At 27.1% G+C, this 22,252-nt stretch overlaps 1 protein-coding gene across 1 annotated transcript in view; it reads left to right on the forward strand.

The window, feature by feature from the left end:
- LOC124809378 (C-type mannose receptor 2-like) overlaps positions 1-22,252 on the forward strand; it is a 108,912-nt gene that overhangs the window by 51,878 nt on the left and 34,782 nt on the right. The window contains exons 5-6 of the mRNA XM_065786908.1: positions 15,937-16,155; positions 16,240-16,422. Coding sequence (XP_065642980.1) covers positions 15,937-16,155; positions 16,240-16,422 — 402 coding nt within the window. The remainder of the gene's footprint in view (positions 1-15,936; positions 16,156-16,239; positions 16,423-22,252) is intronic.

The following is a 22,252-nucleotide window of genomic DNA, read 5'->3' on the forward strand; positions in this document are numbered from 1 at the left end:
TCTTTTAATGTAACTTGAACATTTTTTAGTAAAATTTATTTGTTATATTTATATTCAACAATTTTCAACTGAGAATAATCATGTTAGGTTTTACATATACTGAATATAAAATAACTTTTAAGTTGAAGTCATTAAGACTTGATCTAAAATATTTTGATCTATTTTAAGCAAAAGTTAAAATTAAGAAGGTTTATTTTCAGCTCAGGTTGGTTACGGTTATTATGAAGAACTGTTTTCATTATTATTCATTTTATTCATTTCAGAAAATGTTTAAGAACGCAAAATGATTCTGAAAACCCTGGTATGGAATGAGTCAAGGGGATCTACTGAGTAATCTCATGAGACATAAAATGGCGTGTAAGTTGCAAAACAGCAAAATTAATTTTTCATATTCACTTTAAAAATATTTAGTAAGAGGAACTCATAATTTCACTTTGCAACGCTTTTTTAATTTTGGAGAATGTTTTTATAATAGTTTATGGTAAATCTCATTTGAGCTATAGGTGGAGAATATCATAAATGCGAAAATTTAAAAATGACACAAATTTAATCCAAAGTTGGAAAAAATAGGGAATAGCATGTCTCCTTGAAAGCTTTGGAAATTATTTTCAAATTTTTAAACCATTCAAGCATTAGATTTATGAAAATAAACACGGAAACATTTGGACTTTTATATATTTGGTATCAACTACCGAAGTCTTACAGGTTCCAAAAGCATGTGGAAAGGCAAACTAAAACAGTTTTGTTTTATCATCTTAAAATGAACTAAAAGTATTTAGTGTCACCAAGACCAAATCGACAACTGTCCAAAACTTATTAAATGGTCTAGAATCGATACAACCTACATCAACAGAAGGCGAGAGAGTTTTTCATTCGCCGGTAATTTCTGTACAAAATTACGCTCTTGAATGAATTGGGAATTTTCTGCATTCACTTTTACGGTGAACACAGGTGTTTTTATTGATCAAAGAAAATTTTTTTTTTTTTTTTGATACAAATTTAAAAGTAAAACTTTTTGTTGCCATTAATTATTAAATATGGCAGTAACCATTAGGGAAATTCGAACAATATTCAAGGAAATGTTTGTGGAGTACAAAAAAGATATAGTATTACTAATAAAACAACAAGAAGAAAATATTCTTAAACTGATGAGTGCGAACGCAAAAATAACGAGCGACCGACAATAAAAAGCTGAAACAAACATTAATGACAGCATGGAAAAAATTATACGAATGGAAAAGGATGTATTTGATATAAAGGAAAGTTTAAATTTTCACGAAGAACTCATTGAAAAAAAGGTCAAAAATAATATTGAGTCTATTGAAAAAAAAAGGTTTTGTAAAACCGAAGCATATAAAAACGATGAGTTTATTGACTTCAAAAAAAAAACTTAGGGAAATTGAGGATCGGTCACGAAGAAATAACCTTAGGATTGATGGCATCAAAGAAAATGAAAATTAAACATGGTCTGAAAGTGAAATAAAAGTGATTAAACTTTTTGAGGAGACTCTAGGGGTAGAAAAAGTAAGAATTGAACGAGCGCATTGTAGTGGACGCCGAAATGCAAAACCACCACGTACAATTATTATTAAGCTGTTAGACTACAAAGATAAGGTAGATATTTAAAAAAAATTCTTCTAAATTAAAGGGTGAAAATATCTTCATAAACGAAGATTTTTGCTTCGAAACGAACTTAATAAGAAAAGATCTTTTAGAAAAAATGAAAATTGAGCGGCAGCTGGGAAAGTTTGCACACATATCATATGATAAGCCGATTGCACGCGAGCGGGTGTCTAAGAAAACGAAAGAAATCCCGAATCCGTGTCAGTAAGAGTTTGGGTTTATTACTTTTCTTTTAATTATTGCCAACTATTTTATTAACTATCTTACGTTTATTTGTATATGCTTTACTTTAAAATGGAGGAAAACTTTATAATTAAATTTCTAGATGAAAATGTCGCACTTAGTGACGTCGATGACTCTAATAACCTTAATAAAAAAATATTTGAAAGCCAATACTATACAGTTATTGAATCTTCTCAACATCTTCAAAAAAATAAAAATAGTTTTTCAATTTTAAACAATAATATTGGAAGTTTAAATAAAAATTTTGAAAATCTTAGGTTTTTGTTGGATGAGTTAAAACACGATTTTAAAATTATTTGTCTAACGGAAATTGGTGTAAGCGTGGTGAAACAAATGCCCAGTTTGAACTAATTAATTACTCATTAGTTCACCAACCACGTGGTTTTGGTGTTGGTGGAGGTGTATGTATTTTTGTTCACCACTCAATTAGTTATAATTTACGTCACGATCTCTGTGTAAATGAAATGCATTGAATTAATATATAAAACCGCAAAAAAAAATTATTATAGATGCCACATATAGACCTCCATCTATTAGCTTTTTTATTTTTAATTTTTTAATTTTAAAATCTTTTAAAAAACAACGTTGATTGGAGTTTGGTATTGCACTCACATGACGTTAACAACGCGTATGATCTCTTTTTAAATCAATTCTGCAAGCAATATTATCAAGCATTTCCTAAAAAAAAATTAGTGTAATAATCAAAACTGTTTTAACTGCATGAATGTCTAACGGGTTATTAAAATCTTCAAAAAGAAAACAAAAGTGAAATATATATAAAAATATTATATGAAAAGTACTTGAAAAAAAAAACTTATAAAAACGAAATGTCATATAAAAGTTATAAAAATATATTTGAAAAAACAAAACGGAACTTAAAAAAGCTTTATTATGCAAAGCTATTAGGTAAAGTCACCGGAAACACTAAATAAACATGAAGTGTAATTAAAGAAAAAATAGGAAAAAATAATTATGCGAAAAACATTCTGCCAAAAAAAATAGCAGTTGATATAAACACAATTTATGATAAATCAATTATTGCTGAAAAACCAAACAGCTTCTTTACTAACACTAGTCCGATTTTGGCATTAAAAATTCCTATGAGTTCAACACCATTTGAATCTTATTTAAAAAAATTACGATAAAGTTGTGGATGAACCTAATTTAAAACTAATAGAGTTGCAAACCGCCTTTTTCTACCTTAAAACTAATAAAAGTACTGGATTTGATAAAATTAACGTTAATGTTGTAAAATCAGTATATAATATAATAGAACCCTCGTTATTTCACATATTTAATCTTTCACTTAAAGCAGGTATTGTCCCTGAAAAGCTAAAAATTGCACGAATCACGCCGATATTTATGTCCCGAGGTGACTCAAATATCTCTAATTATAGGCCAATATCTATTTTACCTTGTTTTTCAAAATTACTTGAGAGAATAATGTACAATAGGCTTTTTAATCAATTATCAGAAAACGACATGCTGTATTCAAAACATATTGGTTTCAAAAAAAAAAATTCAACGGAGCATACAGTGATTGAAATGAAGTAAATCAAATATTAAGAGCATTCAGTAGTAACTACTTTGCCTTAGGAGTTTTCATTGATCTGTCAAAAGCTTTCGATACCGTTAATCATAATATACTAATAAAAAAATTTGAACACTATGGTGTAAAAAATAAAAATTTACTTTGGTTCAAAAGTTATTTGACCGATAGAAAACAATTTATAGTTTATGAACAAAAGCAAAAGTTAATAATGTCCCAATTAATTAAAGAAAGTTGATATTTAAAAGATTCTAGGTTTTTATTATGAAAAAGTCGTTTTTTAAATGATTTTTTTTCATTATATTAAATTTTCGCATAAATACCCATTGAAAAGAAAATAGGGAAATGATCAGATATGTCACTTTTAATAATGCCTTTTTTAAGCGAATTATTAAAAATATCATTGATTATAATGTTATCAATTAAGAAAGTTGTTGTTTGAGTAATTCTTTTTGGTTTGTTTATTAGAGGAACTGCTCCATTTTCAAATGGGCCATTTTAAAACCCATTGATGTCTTTTTTGACGTGATACTCAAAGCAATTTAAATTCAGATCACCTAATATGTAAAGTAATTTCTTTTCGTGGTTGCTTTTATTTACAATATCGTCATGTAAAAACGAACTAAATGTTTTAATTTCGCCAGTAGGTGGGCGATAACAACAGCTAATTACAATGTTTTTAGTTTCATTGCTCAATATTTCAATCGTTAAAACCTCTATATTGACGTCAGAAATACTCATGTCATGCCTAACAAAATACCGTAGGTTTTCTTTTACATAAATAATTAAACCACCGCCGCGTTTATTTGTTTTCCGCCCTAATGAAATTAAATTATAGCCCGGTATTTTAAAATTATTATCTAAATTTGAATCATCAGAACTACACCAGGTTTCAGTTAAGCAAATTACACTGAAAATAGTTAGATTTTCCTCAAAACTATTGCAAAGGTTTTCAAAGTTTTTTTTTAAACTTCTTATATTTATATGAATTGCATTAAATTTATCACGCTTAAGAAGTTCTTTTATTTCAAAAGTATAAAAATAGCTGCAGTTGCTTTGTAAAGCATCTGTTTCACTAAATAACTTTGATCCGGATCGGACTCTTTGTTAAGTATAAAATCATTAAATTTAAAGATATCAAAATTTTTAGAGCGACTTGAATCCATTTTTGTATTTAAAAACAATAAAAATTAAAAAAAATAAATAATAAAGATAAAATCAATAACTCTAAAACAAAAGAATTTCTTAAAAGTTGCGCGTTACAAGTTTATTATATACAACTTTAGCATATTTACCTTTGGCTCTCAAATCTTTTGCTTCTTTAAATAACTGTTTTCACAATTCTAAAGTTCTTTCGCTTAGTCTTCGTTTACGTAAAATCGATCGTTCCACAATTTTAACTGAACATAGTTATCCAACGCAGTTTTTTTGTCTTTGTAGTTTAAAAATTTAACTATTATGGTTCTGTTGTACTTTTTTCATCGCTACTTTTTTTCCCTGTCCTGTGCGACCGTTCAATTTCAACATTATTTTTAAATCCAAGTTTTGTCTTTAAAACATTTTGAATCTTTTCCTCGCTCAATTCCCACGTTTCGTTTTCATCTTCAATTCCCGTAAACCTTAGGTTATTTCTTCTGTTCCTGTCTTCCAACTCAGCTAGTTTGTCTTTGACAACTACATTTGTAATATCCTTTTGGTTTGATGTTAAGTTTGGCTTTTTTTTCATTTCAGAAAGTTCTTGAACAATTGATTCATATTTCTCGCTAAGAAACTCCGCCGATTTCCTTAGTTCATTCGTTTCTTTTTTTAGTTTTGTATTTTCTTCTTGAAGATTTAATAGCTTTATTTCCATTTTATCAAACTTCTCGTTAAATATTTTTAATAAAGTATTCTCATGAATATCTAACAGGTCTTTAATTTGAGAAACGGTAAATTTAGCCATTTTTAATTTAGTTTACAAAAGCACGTCCGTTCACGTCAAAAGTTTTTGCGTTATACGATTTAATGAAACCGAAAACCGGTTTTTTGTAATTCTCTGGTTTTCTCCGAGCCCTAAAATCAAGTTATGCTTTTTTCTAGAAATAGTTTTTGTTAAAATAATAATACCGTATACAACTTTATATTATTGGGTTCAATTTGTGCGCGGAAAATAAGTTTTTCTTTGTTTTACGCAATTTTTAAAGTGTGCGTATGCGCTGACCAATCACATAGTGCTTTTGTGGTTGATTACTCGTTTTAAGCAAGCTTTTTTTATATAAAACGAAAAAACATATAATGGGACAATTATTCAAAGAAATTAATTGTCCACGGCTAAAAAAAGATTTACAAAAAAAAAGTTTACAAATAGAATAACATAATAAAATGCAAAAGGAAAAATGGTTTTTGATGTGTCAGGTAAAACACACTGTAAATATTTAGCTTTAATATTTATGTTTTGTTTTGAAAAAAATAAACTTACCTAAAATCTTTTAAAACTAAATAATCACAGGACCTTTTCCCTACACATAAAAGAGCATTTTGCTTTACCCATAACCAGATAATTGCAAATAAACTAGTTTCATTGATTGATATTTAGAGTTTTTATACTTTGAATATTATGAAATAAATTACCCACAAAACAAGCATTTCTTTATCATAATCACACAATTAATAATATTAAAATAATTTTATTTTAACTTTTAGTGGAGCAAGATGTTCCTAAAGTCAAGTCCCTTGTGCTTTTGTGAGACCTAGGCAGAATAATATTCTTTTATCCCTTATATTCTGATGTTTTAAAATTTTATATATAAAGTTATAACTTTTTTAGTAATTTACTAACAAAAAGATTTAAAAAATTATAACTTGATAAAAACCAATTATTTATTTGATTATGTAAATATCTGAATCAATAGTATAAAAATGGAATTTAACAATATTAATCAAATGCACAGGAGACTTGACCTTATGGACATCTTGCCCAACCCTATCCTAAACTTGAAAAAATAAGAAAGTAAAAGAAGAGAATAAAAACAATTGATAAAAAAAAAAAATGAAATGAAAAAGTAAAACTGTAAGGTGCATAGAACGAAAGGGAAGAAGACTGCGTCAAAGTAAGTAATTTTAGTACAAATCGTACATATATATGCGATACATGTGCAATCTTTCTTATTGTAAGTTTTATGATACGGCAAAGGAAATAGAATATACATATATATATATATATATATATATATATATATATATATATATATATATATATATATATATATCTATTTATAATTGTGTGTCACACTTCGCTGTTAGAAAAAACTCCCGTTAAAAATTGATAAAATGTATGTTTTTGTACTTTTGAACTATAATAATTAGCCAACCGCGCAGTGTCACGTAACTTTTTTATATTTTTTGGAGAGAGCTTTTGGGTTACGTCTGATATTAACTACAGTAGTTATGTACAACTTTTTGCCTTGCCGAAAAAATGTTCTCAAAGGTGACAAAAACTAATTTTATGAAAATTTTTCAAAAAATCTCAAAATTTTAAACCCGGATTCCGAGTAAGCAAAACGATTTTGAAAGTTTTTTTTTTCCAACAGGTTTTTTCTATATTCTGATCAAAATTTAAAAAGTTCAAGCAATTTAGAGGAGGTCACTACCACAGTTTCAGGAATTTGCCTGATTTTTACAAAATGCGGCTTCTAAGTCTAATATAAGTTAATGTATTTAAAATTTAAAAATTAAAAAAATTCAAGTTAGTTTAATTAAAATAATTTTACATTAAAGTTAAATATTGTTGGATTTTACTAATTTAGATACCAAATTGCATGTTAGGCAATACTTATTGATATTTAGTAGTATTATGACTTCATAATATTACAATTTTATATATTTTTATTTCTCTTTTTATTACTTCGCTTTGTTATTTTGGCGAATAAAGCTGCATCATTCTCTTTAGTGGTTTGATTTTTATTTTTGCTTATAATGCCGGCTATGGCATTTTCACTTCAAAAACCATTAGAACTTTGTTTAGATTCATCAACTTTTACAAAAGAGTTAAGTGGAAAAAGTTAAACAAAAAGGAAAAAGTGTATTTAAATTCCTTTTTTTTTTTTTTTTTTATAAGACATACAAATAGGGCTAGCAAAACAGGTAAACCGGTTTACCGGTTTACCGGTAAATGGGTTATAAATTATGTTTAAATTTACCGGTAATTTTCAAATAATTTACCGGTAATTCGGTAAAATTTTATGGAAATTCTGAATAAATTATTAGTAGTATTTTTTCCTAACTAAAAAGAAAAATTCTACAAAAAATCTAACTTGTTTACATATTATAAAAAAACAGTTGAAATCGCAAAAAATTAAGAACTTTACAATATTACAATATGCATTTCTTAAAAAAAAATACAGCCTACTTGATTGATTTTTCTTAAATTTTCTTTTTTTAATAGAGAAAGAAAATATTTACATACACTTAGGATTTGTTTATGTAGTTTATTTATAATTACATTGAGTTTATTTTGTGCTGGCGTCCCATCTGGTTACAGTTACAGGTGACATTTTATTTAATTTAAATAGTGCGTTAGTGAATTTTATTTAAATTATTTGGTTTTTTGCACTGAATGATAAAATAAATAAGTATCATAAAAAATTAAAATTGAAAATAAACACAAAACATAACTTTGAAAATAAAGCGAATATTCTACATTTTTATTGTATTGAGTAAGTATTTCACAAAAAGTCTTGATAATTATATTATAGAATATATTTGTATTGTGTTCCAAAATTTACATATTGAATTTTTTTAAAAAATATAGCCTTATCTATGATGTCTACTGGATCCGCACAAAATCAATTGTGCAATCATTTTCTACGTACGAAAGCTGGCGATTTAGCTATATGCAATGTATGCAAAAAAAAAAAAAAAAATGCTCTGGCGGCAGCACAGGTGGTTTGCACAATCACCTTATCAGAAAACATAAAGTTAATCTACTAAAAAGAGTTCAACATGATGATGCAGAAGCTAGCTGTTCTAATATCAATACCACAACTTCCGTTACGAATGATACAAATTCTTGATCAAAAATTTCTGATTATTTCAACATTATTAAAACGATTGATGACTCATTTCCAGCTGTTTTAGCACAACTGACAGCACGAGATTGTTTATCATTTAAAATGATTTGCACATCATACGATCTTCAGCAATTATTTAAATCCAAAGGATATGATTGCCCAAAGTCTCCAAAAACAATTAAGAAAATGGTGTTGCAGTACGGTGACAAAATCCGTAAATCATCAACTTTGTTTAGCCCACAGCATCCATTTATCAGTAATTAAGGTGCTGTATAAAAGATCTGTTTCGGATAATATTTCCGTAGAAAATCAAGAATAGGCTGTTACTGAATTTGAACATGATGAAGATGAAGAGGACGATGTAATGAAAGATATTGGGGTTTTTGACGTTATTGAGGATACATCAACTACTGATTCATCAATTCAACATGAAAATATAGGCCCAATAATAACAAAAATTCAAAAAATTGTTGTCATGTTCCGTAGATCACCAACAAAAAATGACATCCTCCAAAAACATGTTAAGGATGAATTTAAAAAAGAACTTACGCTAATACTTGGCACAAAAACACGGTGGAGCAGTATGTTGATAATGTTGGAAAAAGTTTATGAGATTAAAAATTGTGTTCGTAAGAGTCTAATCGATATCAAATCCAATATAGATTTATCAGGAAATGATCTCAATGTTGTATCAAATATAATAATGGCTATCAACCTGTTAAAGTAGCTGTGGAAGCTCTCTGTTCAAGGGACACAAATTTATATGTTGCAGATTTGACAATTAGGTTCATGTTGGATGAACTAAGTAACCAAAATAATTTCTTAAGTAATAAATTGAAACAAGATTTAATATTTCGAATAAGTGAGAGAAGAACCGTATATTCTGATATATATTCATATCTTCATTAACTATGTCCACGTACAGCTTTAAATAATGAAAATAATTATGGCGTGTTTAATACAACAAGCAAATTGGTTATGGAAAAAAATATTGTAGAAATCATTCAATAATTTTTAAAAAACGATTCCGAAACTACTGAAGCTGAAGTTGTGCAAGTGTATGAAACTGAATCAACTAGTGAATCTACGGTTTTATCAGCAGTGGCGGCATTAAGTCAAGCAATGTCAATGAAGGAAAAACTTGATTTAGTAATTAAAAAAAAATGATAACTATTGCTCACGAAGAGTTTAGTGATCCAAAGACAACATCCGGTCTTTTAAATATAGTCAGGAAAGAAATGGCGTATTTCAAGGAACAAAATATTAAAGGAAAATATTCAAACAAAGTCCAATTTCAGCAGTTCGCCCAACCAGTGTAGTGTCGGAAAGAGCTTTTTCTGCAGCAGGTTTAATTGGCACAAGATACAGAACAAGTTTATACGACGAAACATTAAATGTAATGTGTTTTTTAAGAGCTTACTTCAATAAACAATTTATGCTCCTTGAAAAGAATTGACTATATTAATTATTTTTATTCTAAAAATGAAGTTTTCTTCATGTTTATGTTTGTTTATGCTTACGCTAAAATACAAAAATGTTAATGTATAATAAATGAATTAATTATATTTTATTATATAAAAAAAATCTTTTTGATTGTTTAATTAATTTAATTTTAACTAGGATGGACTTGTAAACTGATGCTGTTTTTCTAAATATTCATTTGTTATGCTTTTTGTTGTTTTCAGTGTTTAGATTATTACTATTTAAGCCTTTAGAAAAAAACCCGGTAAATTACCGGTAACCCGGTACTAATTTATTTTTTTACCGAATTACCGGTTTTATATATAAATGTGTAATATTTAATCAATATAGTAACTTTTTGTGCGGCCGTGGCGCAATGGTTAGAGCGCTTACTTAATTTCTCGGAGATCCAGGTTCGAAACGAGCTCTAGACGTTTTTTCGCGTCACGGTAAGGAAGGAGGCGTGAACTTTCTGGTTAAATGCACTTCCGCGGTGCCCTGTGACAAGAACGTTAGGACTTCTTGGGGCACCTAAAAAAACCAACAACATTTGCGTTTAAAACTTGTGTCTTTTTAGAAAAACTTAAATTTTGTAACAAAAGCATTTAAATGTAAAAAGTTTATTTAAATAAAACATCCAACAGTGTTTTTTATAGACTAGTTAAGGACATGCCATGGCCAAGGGAGGGCTAGGAGAACTATTACCAAATCCGCCCCCTCCCCCCTCCACCCCCAATCTTCCTGGATTTTGTTTTTTAATACATAAAATGAATTAATAATAAATAAATATTAAAATTCAACTTAGTAACATAACCTTTTTTTAGTTTAAGTTAAAGAAACAATTTATTTTCATTATTTCAAATTGACAAATACTTACCTCTTATCGCAAAGCAAACACTTAAAGTTGAGATTTTTCGACAATTTTTAAAATCATACCAAAAAAAATTCAAAAACAAAGATATTGAAATGCTTTTTAAAACAATTCAACAATCAATATCTTTATGGTACTATTTAGAAGTTTGACAATGGGATTTATTAAAAGCCCATATTTCTTAGCCTTCCATCCAAGTATTTTTTTTATAAAAAAATAATTACATGACCGGGGCAAGAAGACAAATTTAGTTTTATCATTAAGCCCCAAAAAATGCGTCATTACTAGACAAAATATAGTTTGACAATAAAATATAGTTTCAATGTATATATTTCTTATATATATTATATAAGAAAATTTAAATATATCGAATATCGTTTAAAATTTATAGTTTTTCAAAAAATAAGATATAACAATTGCTTTGTAAAATAAAAGAAACAAAACTTATTAAAATATTAAATGACAAAAATAACATTTAAGAATTGGTTTGAAAAATAAGAAGATATGAATTTATATAAAAACATTTTATTGGTAGAGCATTTTATAGTTTAACTTATTTAATTATATTTATAATACTTTTCATTGTCAATTAAAAGCAAATAAACAGTATAAAATAAAAGTAAAAGATTAATAAATAACGCAAAAATAAAAAATAAATTTCTCAAAAAGAAGATCATCATTTAAAATGATAAAAATATATGTACAATTATTGATTAATTATGTATTAATAATCTAAAGTAATTAATTAATTAACTATTAATTATTGATTTCTAATATAAAGAAGTTTTATTAGAAAAAATTTAATTCATTTTCAGTTAACAAAAGTAATTGCTTAAGTTTTGTTTTGAATTGGTTTAGAGAATAATTAGTTTTCAGTTCATTATTATTTGAAAAAAAGAAAAAAAGAAAGACAAATTTTAAATGAAAAATAGGTAAATAAAAATACTACAAAATTATTTTAAATGCATTTAATGTTTTTTTTTGTAACTAACTAGTTATATTCTCCAGAACTAAATCAGATATGTTGTACGTACAACCTGATATTATTGTGGGTGTAGAAATTAGGCATATAACTTCACAGGTCATTTCTCATTGGCTAAAAGAAGTTTTTACCAGGTCCATTTGGATGCATGAATTTGACTTTTATATCAATTTCACTTACATCTTCAGCAATCCCTACCCACCACAATCCGTCAAAAAAAAAAAAAATGCAATATAATCCACTTTTTTAATATTTAATGAAATCTCTTTATTATGCTTGCTTTTTGGAATGGTATAAAATATTTCAATACTTGTATCAATATTTGTTTTTTTTTATAACTTATAGTGTTTGAAGCAGTTGGAACAAAATGATGACACATCCTTGTGCCAGGAACTGTTCCTCCAACAATATATTTTTTTTCTAATTGCGCTCGTGTTTTATCGATTTTATCTTTAAAAAATAATTTAAAACAAGTTTCATTTATCTTGGCTTTTCAAAAAGAGTTTGTTAAATTAAAATCTAAAATCTATCCTGTAGTTATTTGTTTTAGACTTTCTTGACATACTACTCTTTTAACAGTCCTACCAATATCTGCTCGGGGGAATTTACCATGACTAGTAGCAAATCCACATTTAACATTTAAATTAAAGTCTTTACTGTGATGACGAAGATTAACATAGTTTTTAAAATTTTTAAATTGTGCTGCACAACCATCGGAAAAATATTTGACAACTATCAGGTAGTTTTTCTTTGATACATCTAGTTATTTCTTCCTGAGTCTTGTAAATAAATCCGTGTCATGATCTACATCTTCTTAAAGGTAACAAAAAAATTTATGTTTGAGAAATTTTTCTCCATCAAATAAAGTACAATGGTAAAAAGTAAATATTGACTTTTGCTCCAGTGATAACTTTGAACCTCATCCTGAACAATATTTTGATGATTTTCAGCAAAAACTCCTAAAAAAAAAGTATTCGTTTTGGTTAAGATTTTCTTTATAGTTTTTCAAGAATCTACTTTTGTTTTTGCAATATGTCAATGAGTGGTAAGGTTGCCAATGCTGTCACACAGTAAATCATTAACTTCTTCTAGTGACTATGATTGTAATAGTAATGTTGTACGATTGGTACTCTGCCATTACTTGAATGTACACCTTCTTCGAGCTTATGGTCCATAAACTCTTGCACTAAAAATCATTTGAATGCTTTAATACCAGGGCACTGGTTACATTGATGCAACAAACATTCTGCATTTTCATAAGAACAAACAATCAATGCCATGAAGTCTTTATAACTTTTATTCCACATAATAATGGCATCAATGAAAAATTTTGTATTTTGGTGATGCGTGCATACACATACATTATGTGTACCTGACGCATTATTTGTAATGCATCATTTAGGTTTAAGAGTACAAAACTTTGACAAACTAACTTTGACGTTAGGATAGTCTTTTTTAAAAGCAAAATGTACTTTTTACGATTTTCTTAATACTTACAAAATCTTTTATTCTTGGCATCATTCTAGAAAATTCATCACTTTAATAAAAGTTAATAAATTAACTGTTTCTGGTGAAAGTAGGTTTCCAGTTTTATTTTCGGGTAATGATAGAATTCCATGCTCATTTTTAACTTTTTTTGCAGATCGAACAAGATACTCAGACTTCAAAGTAGCTTGATATCTTTGTACGTGTCCATGATTATGGTGCGAGTGTTAACATTTGCACCTTACGGCAATAAGAGTCAGTCTCTGAAATTTTTTTTTTATATTTTTTTATATACATTAAAATGTCTAAATCATGGTCGTTGTTAACGTTGTTATTGGAAATGGGGCTTTTTTTCTATTGCAAAAGAAGTTTCTTTAACTTTATATGCTAATAACACCATTGTTGCAACTTTGTCATTATTCTCAAACATTTGTTTTGCTGCAGGCAATTTGCTGTGTTTTGAAAGACTTATTAGTTTGACTGGTGAAATTCCAAGCATATAGCGGTATATAACTTAATTTTTTTCTGACTTTTTGATTCTCATTTTTTCTGTAAATTTAACTTTTTGTAGCATTTACTGCTGAATTTCCAACCTGGGGTTACATTTACATTATTTTCTTGGAAAAAATTTTGCCAAGTCTAAAGAAATTTTTATATTACCTAAGAAACGAATTTAGTTTTAAGTTTTTAAAATAACTGAAAATTTTTTTATAAATAATAAATTGTTTTTCTTTTAATTTCCATACCAACTCTGTTATAATGAATGTTAATTACCTTTTATAACAATTTTTTTACTTTCCTTGTGTGTTCCAAAAGGATTGCACAGTTTTTCTCTCAAAATATTTTCCATAGAATTGCTAAGATAACAACATATAATTCTTATTGAACAATATTTTTCCTTTAAATTTGCTTGCCTGTTATTTCTTCTTGTTTTTCACAAGGAAGATCTTTGAATCGAACAAAACTTTGTTTTCTAGAAAATCCAGTTTTGTGGCAATGAATGACTTTTTCCAATGTCACATTACTCCATATTAAATATGTTTGTTTTTTATTAATATTTCCTGCCAAAAAAAGGAATAAAAACAAAAAACTCACAACCATTATTTTAGAAAATACAAAAAAGTAGAACCTTTAAAACAAATAAAACAAAACTTTTGCTGGCTTTTGATATAATAAGAGGAAAGCATTCACCAATTAAAAATTGAAATAATGAAAATAATATGCTTCTCAATCTAAAACTAAAAAAAAATTGTGTTTGTAAATTGAATTTTACTAATGATTTATTATTAATTCATTTTTTGTATTAAAAATAATCCAGGAAGATTGGAGGGGGAGGGGGGAGAGACAGAGTTAGTCTGAGGCCCCCGGGTCCTCCTTTGAACCGTGACTCTAAATGTCCTAAACCAGTCAATAAATAGCACTATTTGATGTTTTCTTCAAATAAATGTTTTGCATTTCAATTGCTTTCGTTACAAAATTTAAACTTTTCTTAAAATTTACAATTTTAAAACGCAAATTTTGATCAAGTAATAGTTTTTTCAGCAGACCTAAAACAAAATAATAGAATGCAATTAAACTTTTTAATCGGAGATTTGGGACAGAGTTTTCATTTTGTCACCAAAAGTCCTGAATTTACAAGTCATTTAAACAAAATTTAACAGAGTTTAAATAAAATTGGATAAATGAGGAATTTCCTAAGACAATTGAGTCTTGAGAGCTATATTTGGATTCATACATATATATATATATATATATATATATATATATATATATATATATATATATATATATATATATATATATATATATATATATATATATATATATATTATATATATATTATATATATATATATATATATATATATATATATATATATATATATGTATATATATATATATATATATATATATATATATATATATATATATATATATATATATATACATATATATATATATATATGAATATATATATATATATATATATATATATATATATATGTATATATATATATATATATATATATATATATATATATATATATATATATATATATATTTATATATATATAATATACATATATATACATCAATGAACCACACCTCCAACTTTAAAATTTATTTTAAACTTCAAAAGAATTTTACATTTTAATTCATATTATCTACTTGTTACGTGATTTTATACATTATTACTGGCTTTGCGATAACAATCTAGTGAGAATGCAGAGACTTATATGCAAATGATCTAGCGAAAATATTTAACGACTTTATAACAAAAATGATGCAATAATAATGTAATTTAGCTGCATTATTTATTCTACAGTTACTAACTATGAAGAACTGATCTAGGATGTGTATAATTTATGCATTAAGTTAAAACATAATTAATATAAAATATTAAGTAACACTTAACAAGTTTCATTGTTAAGTTCTTGCTAAGCTATTATTTAAAACTAATTGCTAATTATTTTGATAAATAATTTTAAACGTCTAAAAACTTATAGCTTTTTATTGATTGCATGGTTAACAGTAAATGCAACTATTATGTTATAATCCTAGTTAGTTCTCCATGCTGTATTATGCGGTTAGTGTTTATTTACTGATATTTTATAATTCATACTTTTTTAAACTTAAATTATTACTTTGAAACTCATAAAATGGTTATTTTTTAGAAGCTTTTGGTTGTTTAAACAGCCTCTTTGAGTTTGGAAGCTTTTGTTATCTTTTTCATAGTGGAAGTGCAACACAAAATGGATTAAGCTGGAAAATGTCTCTTACTGTATGTCAAACAATGGGAGGAAATTTATTAAGTGTTTCAAGTCAAGCTGAAAGTTCATTTATTATAAACCACCTAAGTAACAACAGCATGAACGACCTGCATTTCTGGATTGGTATAATATATCTTTAATAAAAATTTATGTTTTAACATTTTGTTTTGACAAACTTTTTACTCATATTTTACAATATCTTTTAAGGCCTGAATAATCTTCAAAGAACTTTTGTTTGGTCTGATCATACAGCTTTGTTATTCTTTGGTTGGAGCCAGGATCAACCTAATAATTATTTAGGAGTAGAGAACTGCGTATCACTAAATTTTAATGGTTGGTACGATACTAGTTGTGATTATCTTCTTGGTTTTATATGCAAACTTAACAGAGGTAAGTTTCAGTTTCTTTTAAAAGCACTATTACTCCTTATAGTTTTGTTTTTACTCAATATTTAATATTCATTCTATAAAAATATTCAATAGTATTCTTTGTTGGTAGTTAATGTGACTTGGTTAGATTTTCTCGGTTACAATACATGATTATTAAACATTGTAATTAGTATTTTCACATAATGACTTTACTTAACGAAACTTAAAAAAATAGTTTTATTAAAACATGATTTGAATTATAATTGAAGAACAAAAATTTAAATATTTTGTCACTATTTTCAAAATAATGGTTACATGAGTGTTCTACTATATAATACCAACATATTTTGTAATAATTTTTATTGCTACAACTGCAACTTTCATTTTATAGACAGAAATATTGATTTGCTATATAAAGTGTAATTTAACTTATGGATTACGTGAAAATATCAGCATTTTCTGAGGTATGAACTTCTGTCAAAATACGTGAAATCTATAAAAATGGTTAAAAAGCTTTTGTAATGATACCTAAATAAAAAAAAAGCATGTAGAAAAAGTTAGATAATTAAAATAATTGACAAATAAAAAAGTTTGGAGAGCCAGTCAAAGGAAAATCTTATGAAAGCAATATTGTCCTTTAAAGAACAGTTAAAATCTTTTGTAGGAACGTGTCATTAAATAAAATGTCATCTAAATTGTCAACAAGTATAAAAAGTGTTGATAATTATTATCTTTAATAGAAAGAATTATGTAAGAAAAATTTCCTTGTAAATTAAGTGATTCTTTCCTTGATTTTAATTATTTGTAATTACTAATATTTGTAGGTATGTTGATGGATTGTTATTTAATACAAATTCAGACTAAATTTTGTAAAAGGAACAATTTGATTTAGTAAAGTTGGATTTAGTGAATTGCCACAATGGCAAATTAAGCAAAGGTTCACAATAAAAAACAAAAATTATTAAACAAAGGAAACAAAAGTAGAACAAAGTTTTTTTCCCTTATTTGTTTAATTTTACTCAATACAAGTGAAACCTGAAACAAAAGGCACAATTTGTTATTGCCTAATTGGCCAAATTATTTGTTCAAAGTTGCAAGAAAAACAACCTCTTGTAAAGCAAATTTTACAAAAAACAAAATGTACGTTGCAGCAAATGCCTTCGGAAAAGTTTTGTCCCACCTATGCTCTCAAATAAAATTCAGGAAAAGCCTTCAATCTTTAGCAGCAAAAAACGTAAAGGTAGGTAAACAAACTGCATTTCGAGTTATTTCCAATAAAGAGTTATTCCCTGATGTAACTTGACTTTATATTAGACTTGCTGAAGCATCTGGCAGGCCTCCACTTACAATTAACTAAGTTATATATTTACATTTAAATAGTTTTACACATATTTTTAAAGAAAGTCTTTACTAAAAGACACAAGGTTTTGGGATGTATATTTTTAACAAGCTTCTAATTGCAATTAATTTGAAAGTTTTAAACAAACTTTTTGAGCAAAGTTTAATATAAAGATAAAATATGTATGTTTTGGTTTCAGGTCAAAGTAGTGCACACCCAATACCAAACACTCCAAAATTTACTTCTCTAGCTCTTGTAAATGAAAAATTAAATATGGGACTATCAAACAACGGATTAATGAAACTGGTGAGAGCTTTAAACCAAACATTAAGCAGCAAGATCGAGGAGCTAAAATTTTATAAGAATTTCTTCTGAGCAAGTCAACACTTGATTGATTTCTTCATTTGTAACGATTTAAAAATTACCGGCGGAAAAGGAGATTCTGGTACCCAAACAAAAAAAATTACGTTGAAACAACGTTGTTTTAACATTTTCCGTATCATCAAAAAGACGTTATGATGTTATAGATGAAAAAAAAAAAAATGCCATCTCGCTAACGTTATCGCAACAAAATGATGTTGTAACAATGTTACATTTAAGCTAAATAATGTCGAAAGGCGTTAAAGCAACGTTAAATTTTAAGAAAAAAGACGTTATAAAGACATTGGCTTACATAATAGTTTGATCGAAATGACATTGAGACAGTATCTTTTTTATCCTTGTTTAGACGTTGAATTATGGCAGAAATGAAACATAGGCTAACGCTATTATAACGTCGTTGCCCAAACATTATAAGAAAAACGTTCTCCAATGTTTTTCTATTATTTTTAAGATAAAATTTTTACACTGCAAAGAACAATAAAGCACAATGTCACACTGTATAACATAGCGCTGTGATGCTCTTTTTTCCTTTTATTTATTAAGTTCATACATGGTAATTATATTAGTTCAGGCAATTAATAGAGTACGGAAATTAAAAGATTTAAAAAAAAAATAAACTTTGCAACACTTCTATTTTAAAGTTTTAAAATCATATACAATAACACAAGTCAACAAAAAAAAATTTTTTTTCTGGTGCCGAGCAAACAATTTGTTTTTTGTGTAGCATTTCTCATTTTGATTTCAAATATGCAACTCTTTTTTTACTATCACGTCAAGTTGTAAAGATATTTAGGTTCAAATCTTAAGTATTTAGGGTAAAGTCCCTAATATTGTCGAAAAAAAAGTTATTCAAAAGTATATCAACCTGGGTCTCAAAAGAAGCATATTTTCATAGAGATTTTAGAAAACATAAATATTTTTCCTTAAAATTTATCGACAAAAAAATTATGTGAAAAATGCTAGACTCTTAAAAAAATTTTAACAGAATGTTATACAGCAATAATACAAAAAATACTCATTTTTATAACAAATGAATAACATTTTTAAAGTCTTTATGAAAATACGCTTCTTTTGAGACCCAGGTTGACATACTTTTGAATTACTTTTTTTTCGACAATATTAGGGACTTGACCCTAAATACTTAAGATTTGAACCTAAATATCTTTACAACTTGACGTGATGGTAAAAAAAGAGTTGCATATTTGAAATCAAAATGAAAAAGGCTATACAAAAAACAAATTGTTTGCTCGGCACCAGAAAAATTTTTTTTCGTTGACCTGTGTAATTTAAAGTTAAAATAGTTAGATTTTCTTTCTTTCTAAATTTCAACCATATTTCAAGTAACTCGCGTATTCTTTGTTTGACACTAAAAATTGAAAATATATGAAGAAACATAAAGTTACAAAAAAATCCAAGTAAAAGCAACTTTCAAGAAAGTAATAAAAAATCATTCGCTATGAACAAATAGAAATATTACACATACCAGAAATTAGACTAACTTGCTATTTGACGCTTATCTGAGTTTTTCTGCTTTTAAAAGATTATTCACTACAAATCATTTAGCAACATTATTTGAAATAGAAAAAATAGTTCCCCAACAAACTGCAAAACTAATAAAAACACCCATCATCTCTAACCCCCCCCCCCCTCCCAAAACCTTCAATTTATATTTAATTGAATAAATAAACAAAATTTATTCAAAACACACAGTCTTGACATAATGGAAAAAAAAAAATATTTTTGTTTTACCCTTAAAACAAATACCTTTGTGTTTGAGTTCAGATTTCTGTAAAGTTTTTTTTTTACACGGATTATTCTGGCAAAGACAAGCACTTTGATATAAATTTAATTGCATGGAACAATAAAGAAGCCCATATGAAACATTTCCACATAGTTAAAAATCAAATATTATTTTAATAAATAGCTCTCCCTAACTCTAGTATCCACTTTGTTGAGTGTTTTTTCTTCCAATCCGAGCTGATTATATTTTTCTTAAACGCTTGACAATTTAAGCAGGTGCCATCTTTTTATCAAAAACCAATAATTTTAGACTCAACAATTTTTAAATGAAATGTTATACATATCAAGTAATGGTCATTCAAAATATTATAATAAATAAATCAGGTAATGTACATTTCATCTTGCGAATGTTGGACCATAATAATACACAGCCTCAACAATCCAGCCGCCCAAACCAAATCAACAGAATTGATGCATGATTTATGCATTAATGCTGTGAACTTGGTTTGTATCTTCAGTAACATAAGGACCAATATACAAAAGAAATTAAATATAGCCATTTGTCTTTTTGCTAATACACAGGCCATCAAAATGGAACAGATTTTTAATATCGTTAGCTAGATTTCGAAACCAAGATAAATGCATTCACAATATTTTTTCAATATATATATGATTATATATTTTTAGTAACATTCAGTTCCTATGCCCATCTTGCCGCATTTAGTCAAGCGAATCAATTGATGAAAAATGTACATCTAAATGTTTAACTGGCCACTGAACAAGGTCAAGCATTAATGAGGGCATTTATCAGAGTAAAAAGAAATTACTTAAACTAGCACTTTTTGAAGAGAGTTTAGTTAAAGATAACATAGAAACAATTTTCAAAAACATCAAAGCTATTGTGAATTGGGCTTAAAAAACGACTCATAAATTATACATTATAAATTAATATACTAAGTATAATAGTTTATTCATATATTAATAATATTAGAATTAACACTTTTGACATTAAAAATATACAGGTTATGTACATTTATAGCATTATAATTTTTTTTTTTTTATACATCTTTGCTTCCAACAAGGCTGCAAGCAACCACTAATTAAAGTTGGAAGTTACTGGAAGAGAAAAGATGAAGATTGTATAGCAAGATAACGATTGACGGACGACATAAAGGATTGCAAATTGTATGAATCAGGAAAGCAAGATAAAGGAAAGGAATTCCAAAGAGCTGATGTTTGAGGAAAAAAACTAGACAAATAAGCTTTTTTGGAGCACTTAGGAACAGTCACAGAAAAGTATGAGACTTAATTGAATGATGAGTAACACGAGAATGAATTTTAGTAAATGGCAAAAGAGACGCTAGCTCTTTAGAGCAGTGCCCATTATAGTATTTGTAGAAAAGAGAAAGAGAAGCAACATTACGACGATGTGATAATGGTTGGAAGTTGGCTGCAAGAGCAGGTCCAACTATATTTACAATGCGTTTTTGCACCTTGTCTAAAAAAAAAAGTGCATCATTAGAAGTTCCGCCCCAGATATGGCAACTGCATTCCATACAAGGCCGGATTTGAGATAGAGAATAGAATCCAAAGTAAAAAAGTGACGAGCTCTATAAAGAGATGCAACCTTAGCAGATGCTAATTTTGCGACTGATTTGATATATGGTTTCTAAGAAAGATTGGAAGTAAGAGTTAATCCTTGAAGATTAAGAGTAGATGACTCATCAAGTACATCACCGTTCATAAATATAGTAAGATCTAACTTGTTGCGATAATGATTGGCTGAAAAAAGTTGAGTTTTATCTGTATTGAAGTTCACCAGCCACTATGAGCCCATGCTGTAGCAAAAGTGTGATCCTTTTCATGCTCCAATTCGTAAGCTTCATAAAAATTTACAATTTTTAATGTCCAAATAAGGTTTTTATAATTTTTAAGAAATGAACTTTTATGATATAATATAAATAACTAAAATATTTTGAAAATATATATTTTTATTATATATGTTCAAAATATTCCTAAGTAAGAAACGGTTTTGTAGTATTTTTTATGTTTATATCAATTGCATCGACATTTGGATTATACTGTTGCGTTATATAAATATTCGCATGTAATAAATTAAAGTAATAATTAATTAAATCTTTGCAGTTGTGCACCTCTAATGTTATAAATACAAATGTAGCAAATAAAAAAATTAAAAAAGAGATACAAAATTTACCTCTCAATTAAGTCCTTAACATATACGTCGGTGACTTTCCACCAACACATGAGAGTTAACTTAAAAAGGAAAAAAAGTATGGGTCATTCCATATCAAGTCACCTAAAATCCTTAAGGTACCACTTCAATTTTGCTTCAAATTTTGACCAATCACAGTACTTTTAAAAAAAATGCAAA

This window comes from Hydra vulgaris, chromosome 01 (genome assembly GCF_038396675.1).
Source record: "Hydra vulgaris chromosome 01, alternate assembly HydraT2T_AEP".
In the NCBI taxonomy this organism is placed as follows: domain Eukaryota; kingdom Metazoa; phylum Cnidaria; class Hydrozoa; order Anthoathecata; family Hydridae; genus Hydra; species Hydra vulgaris.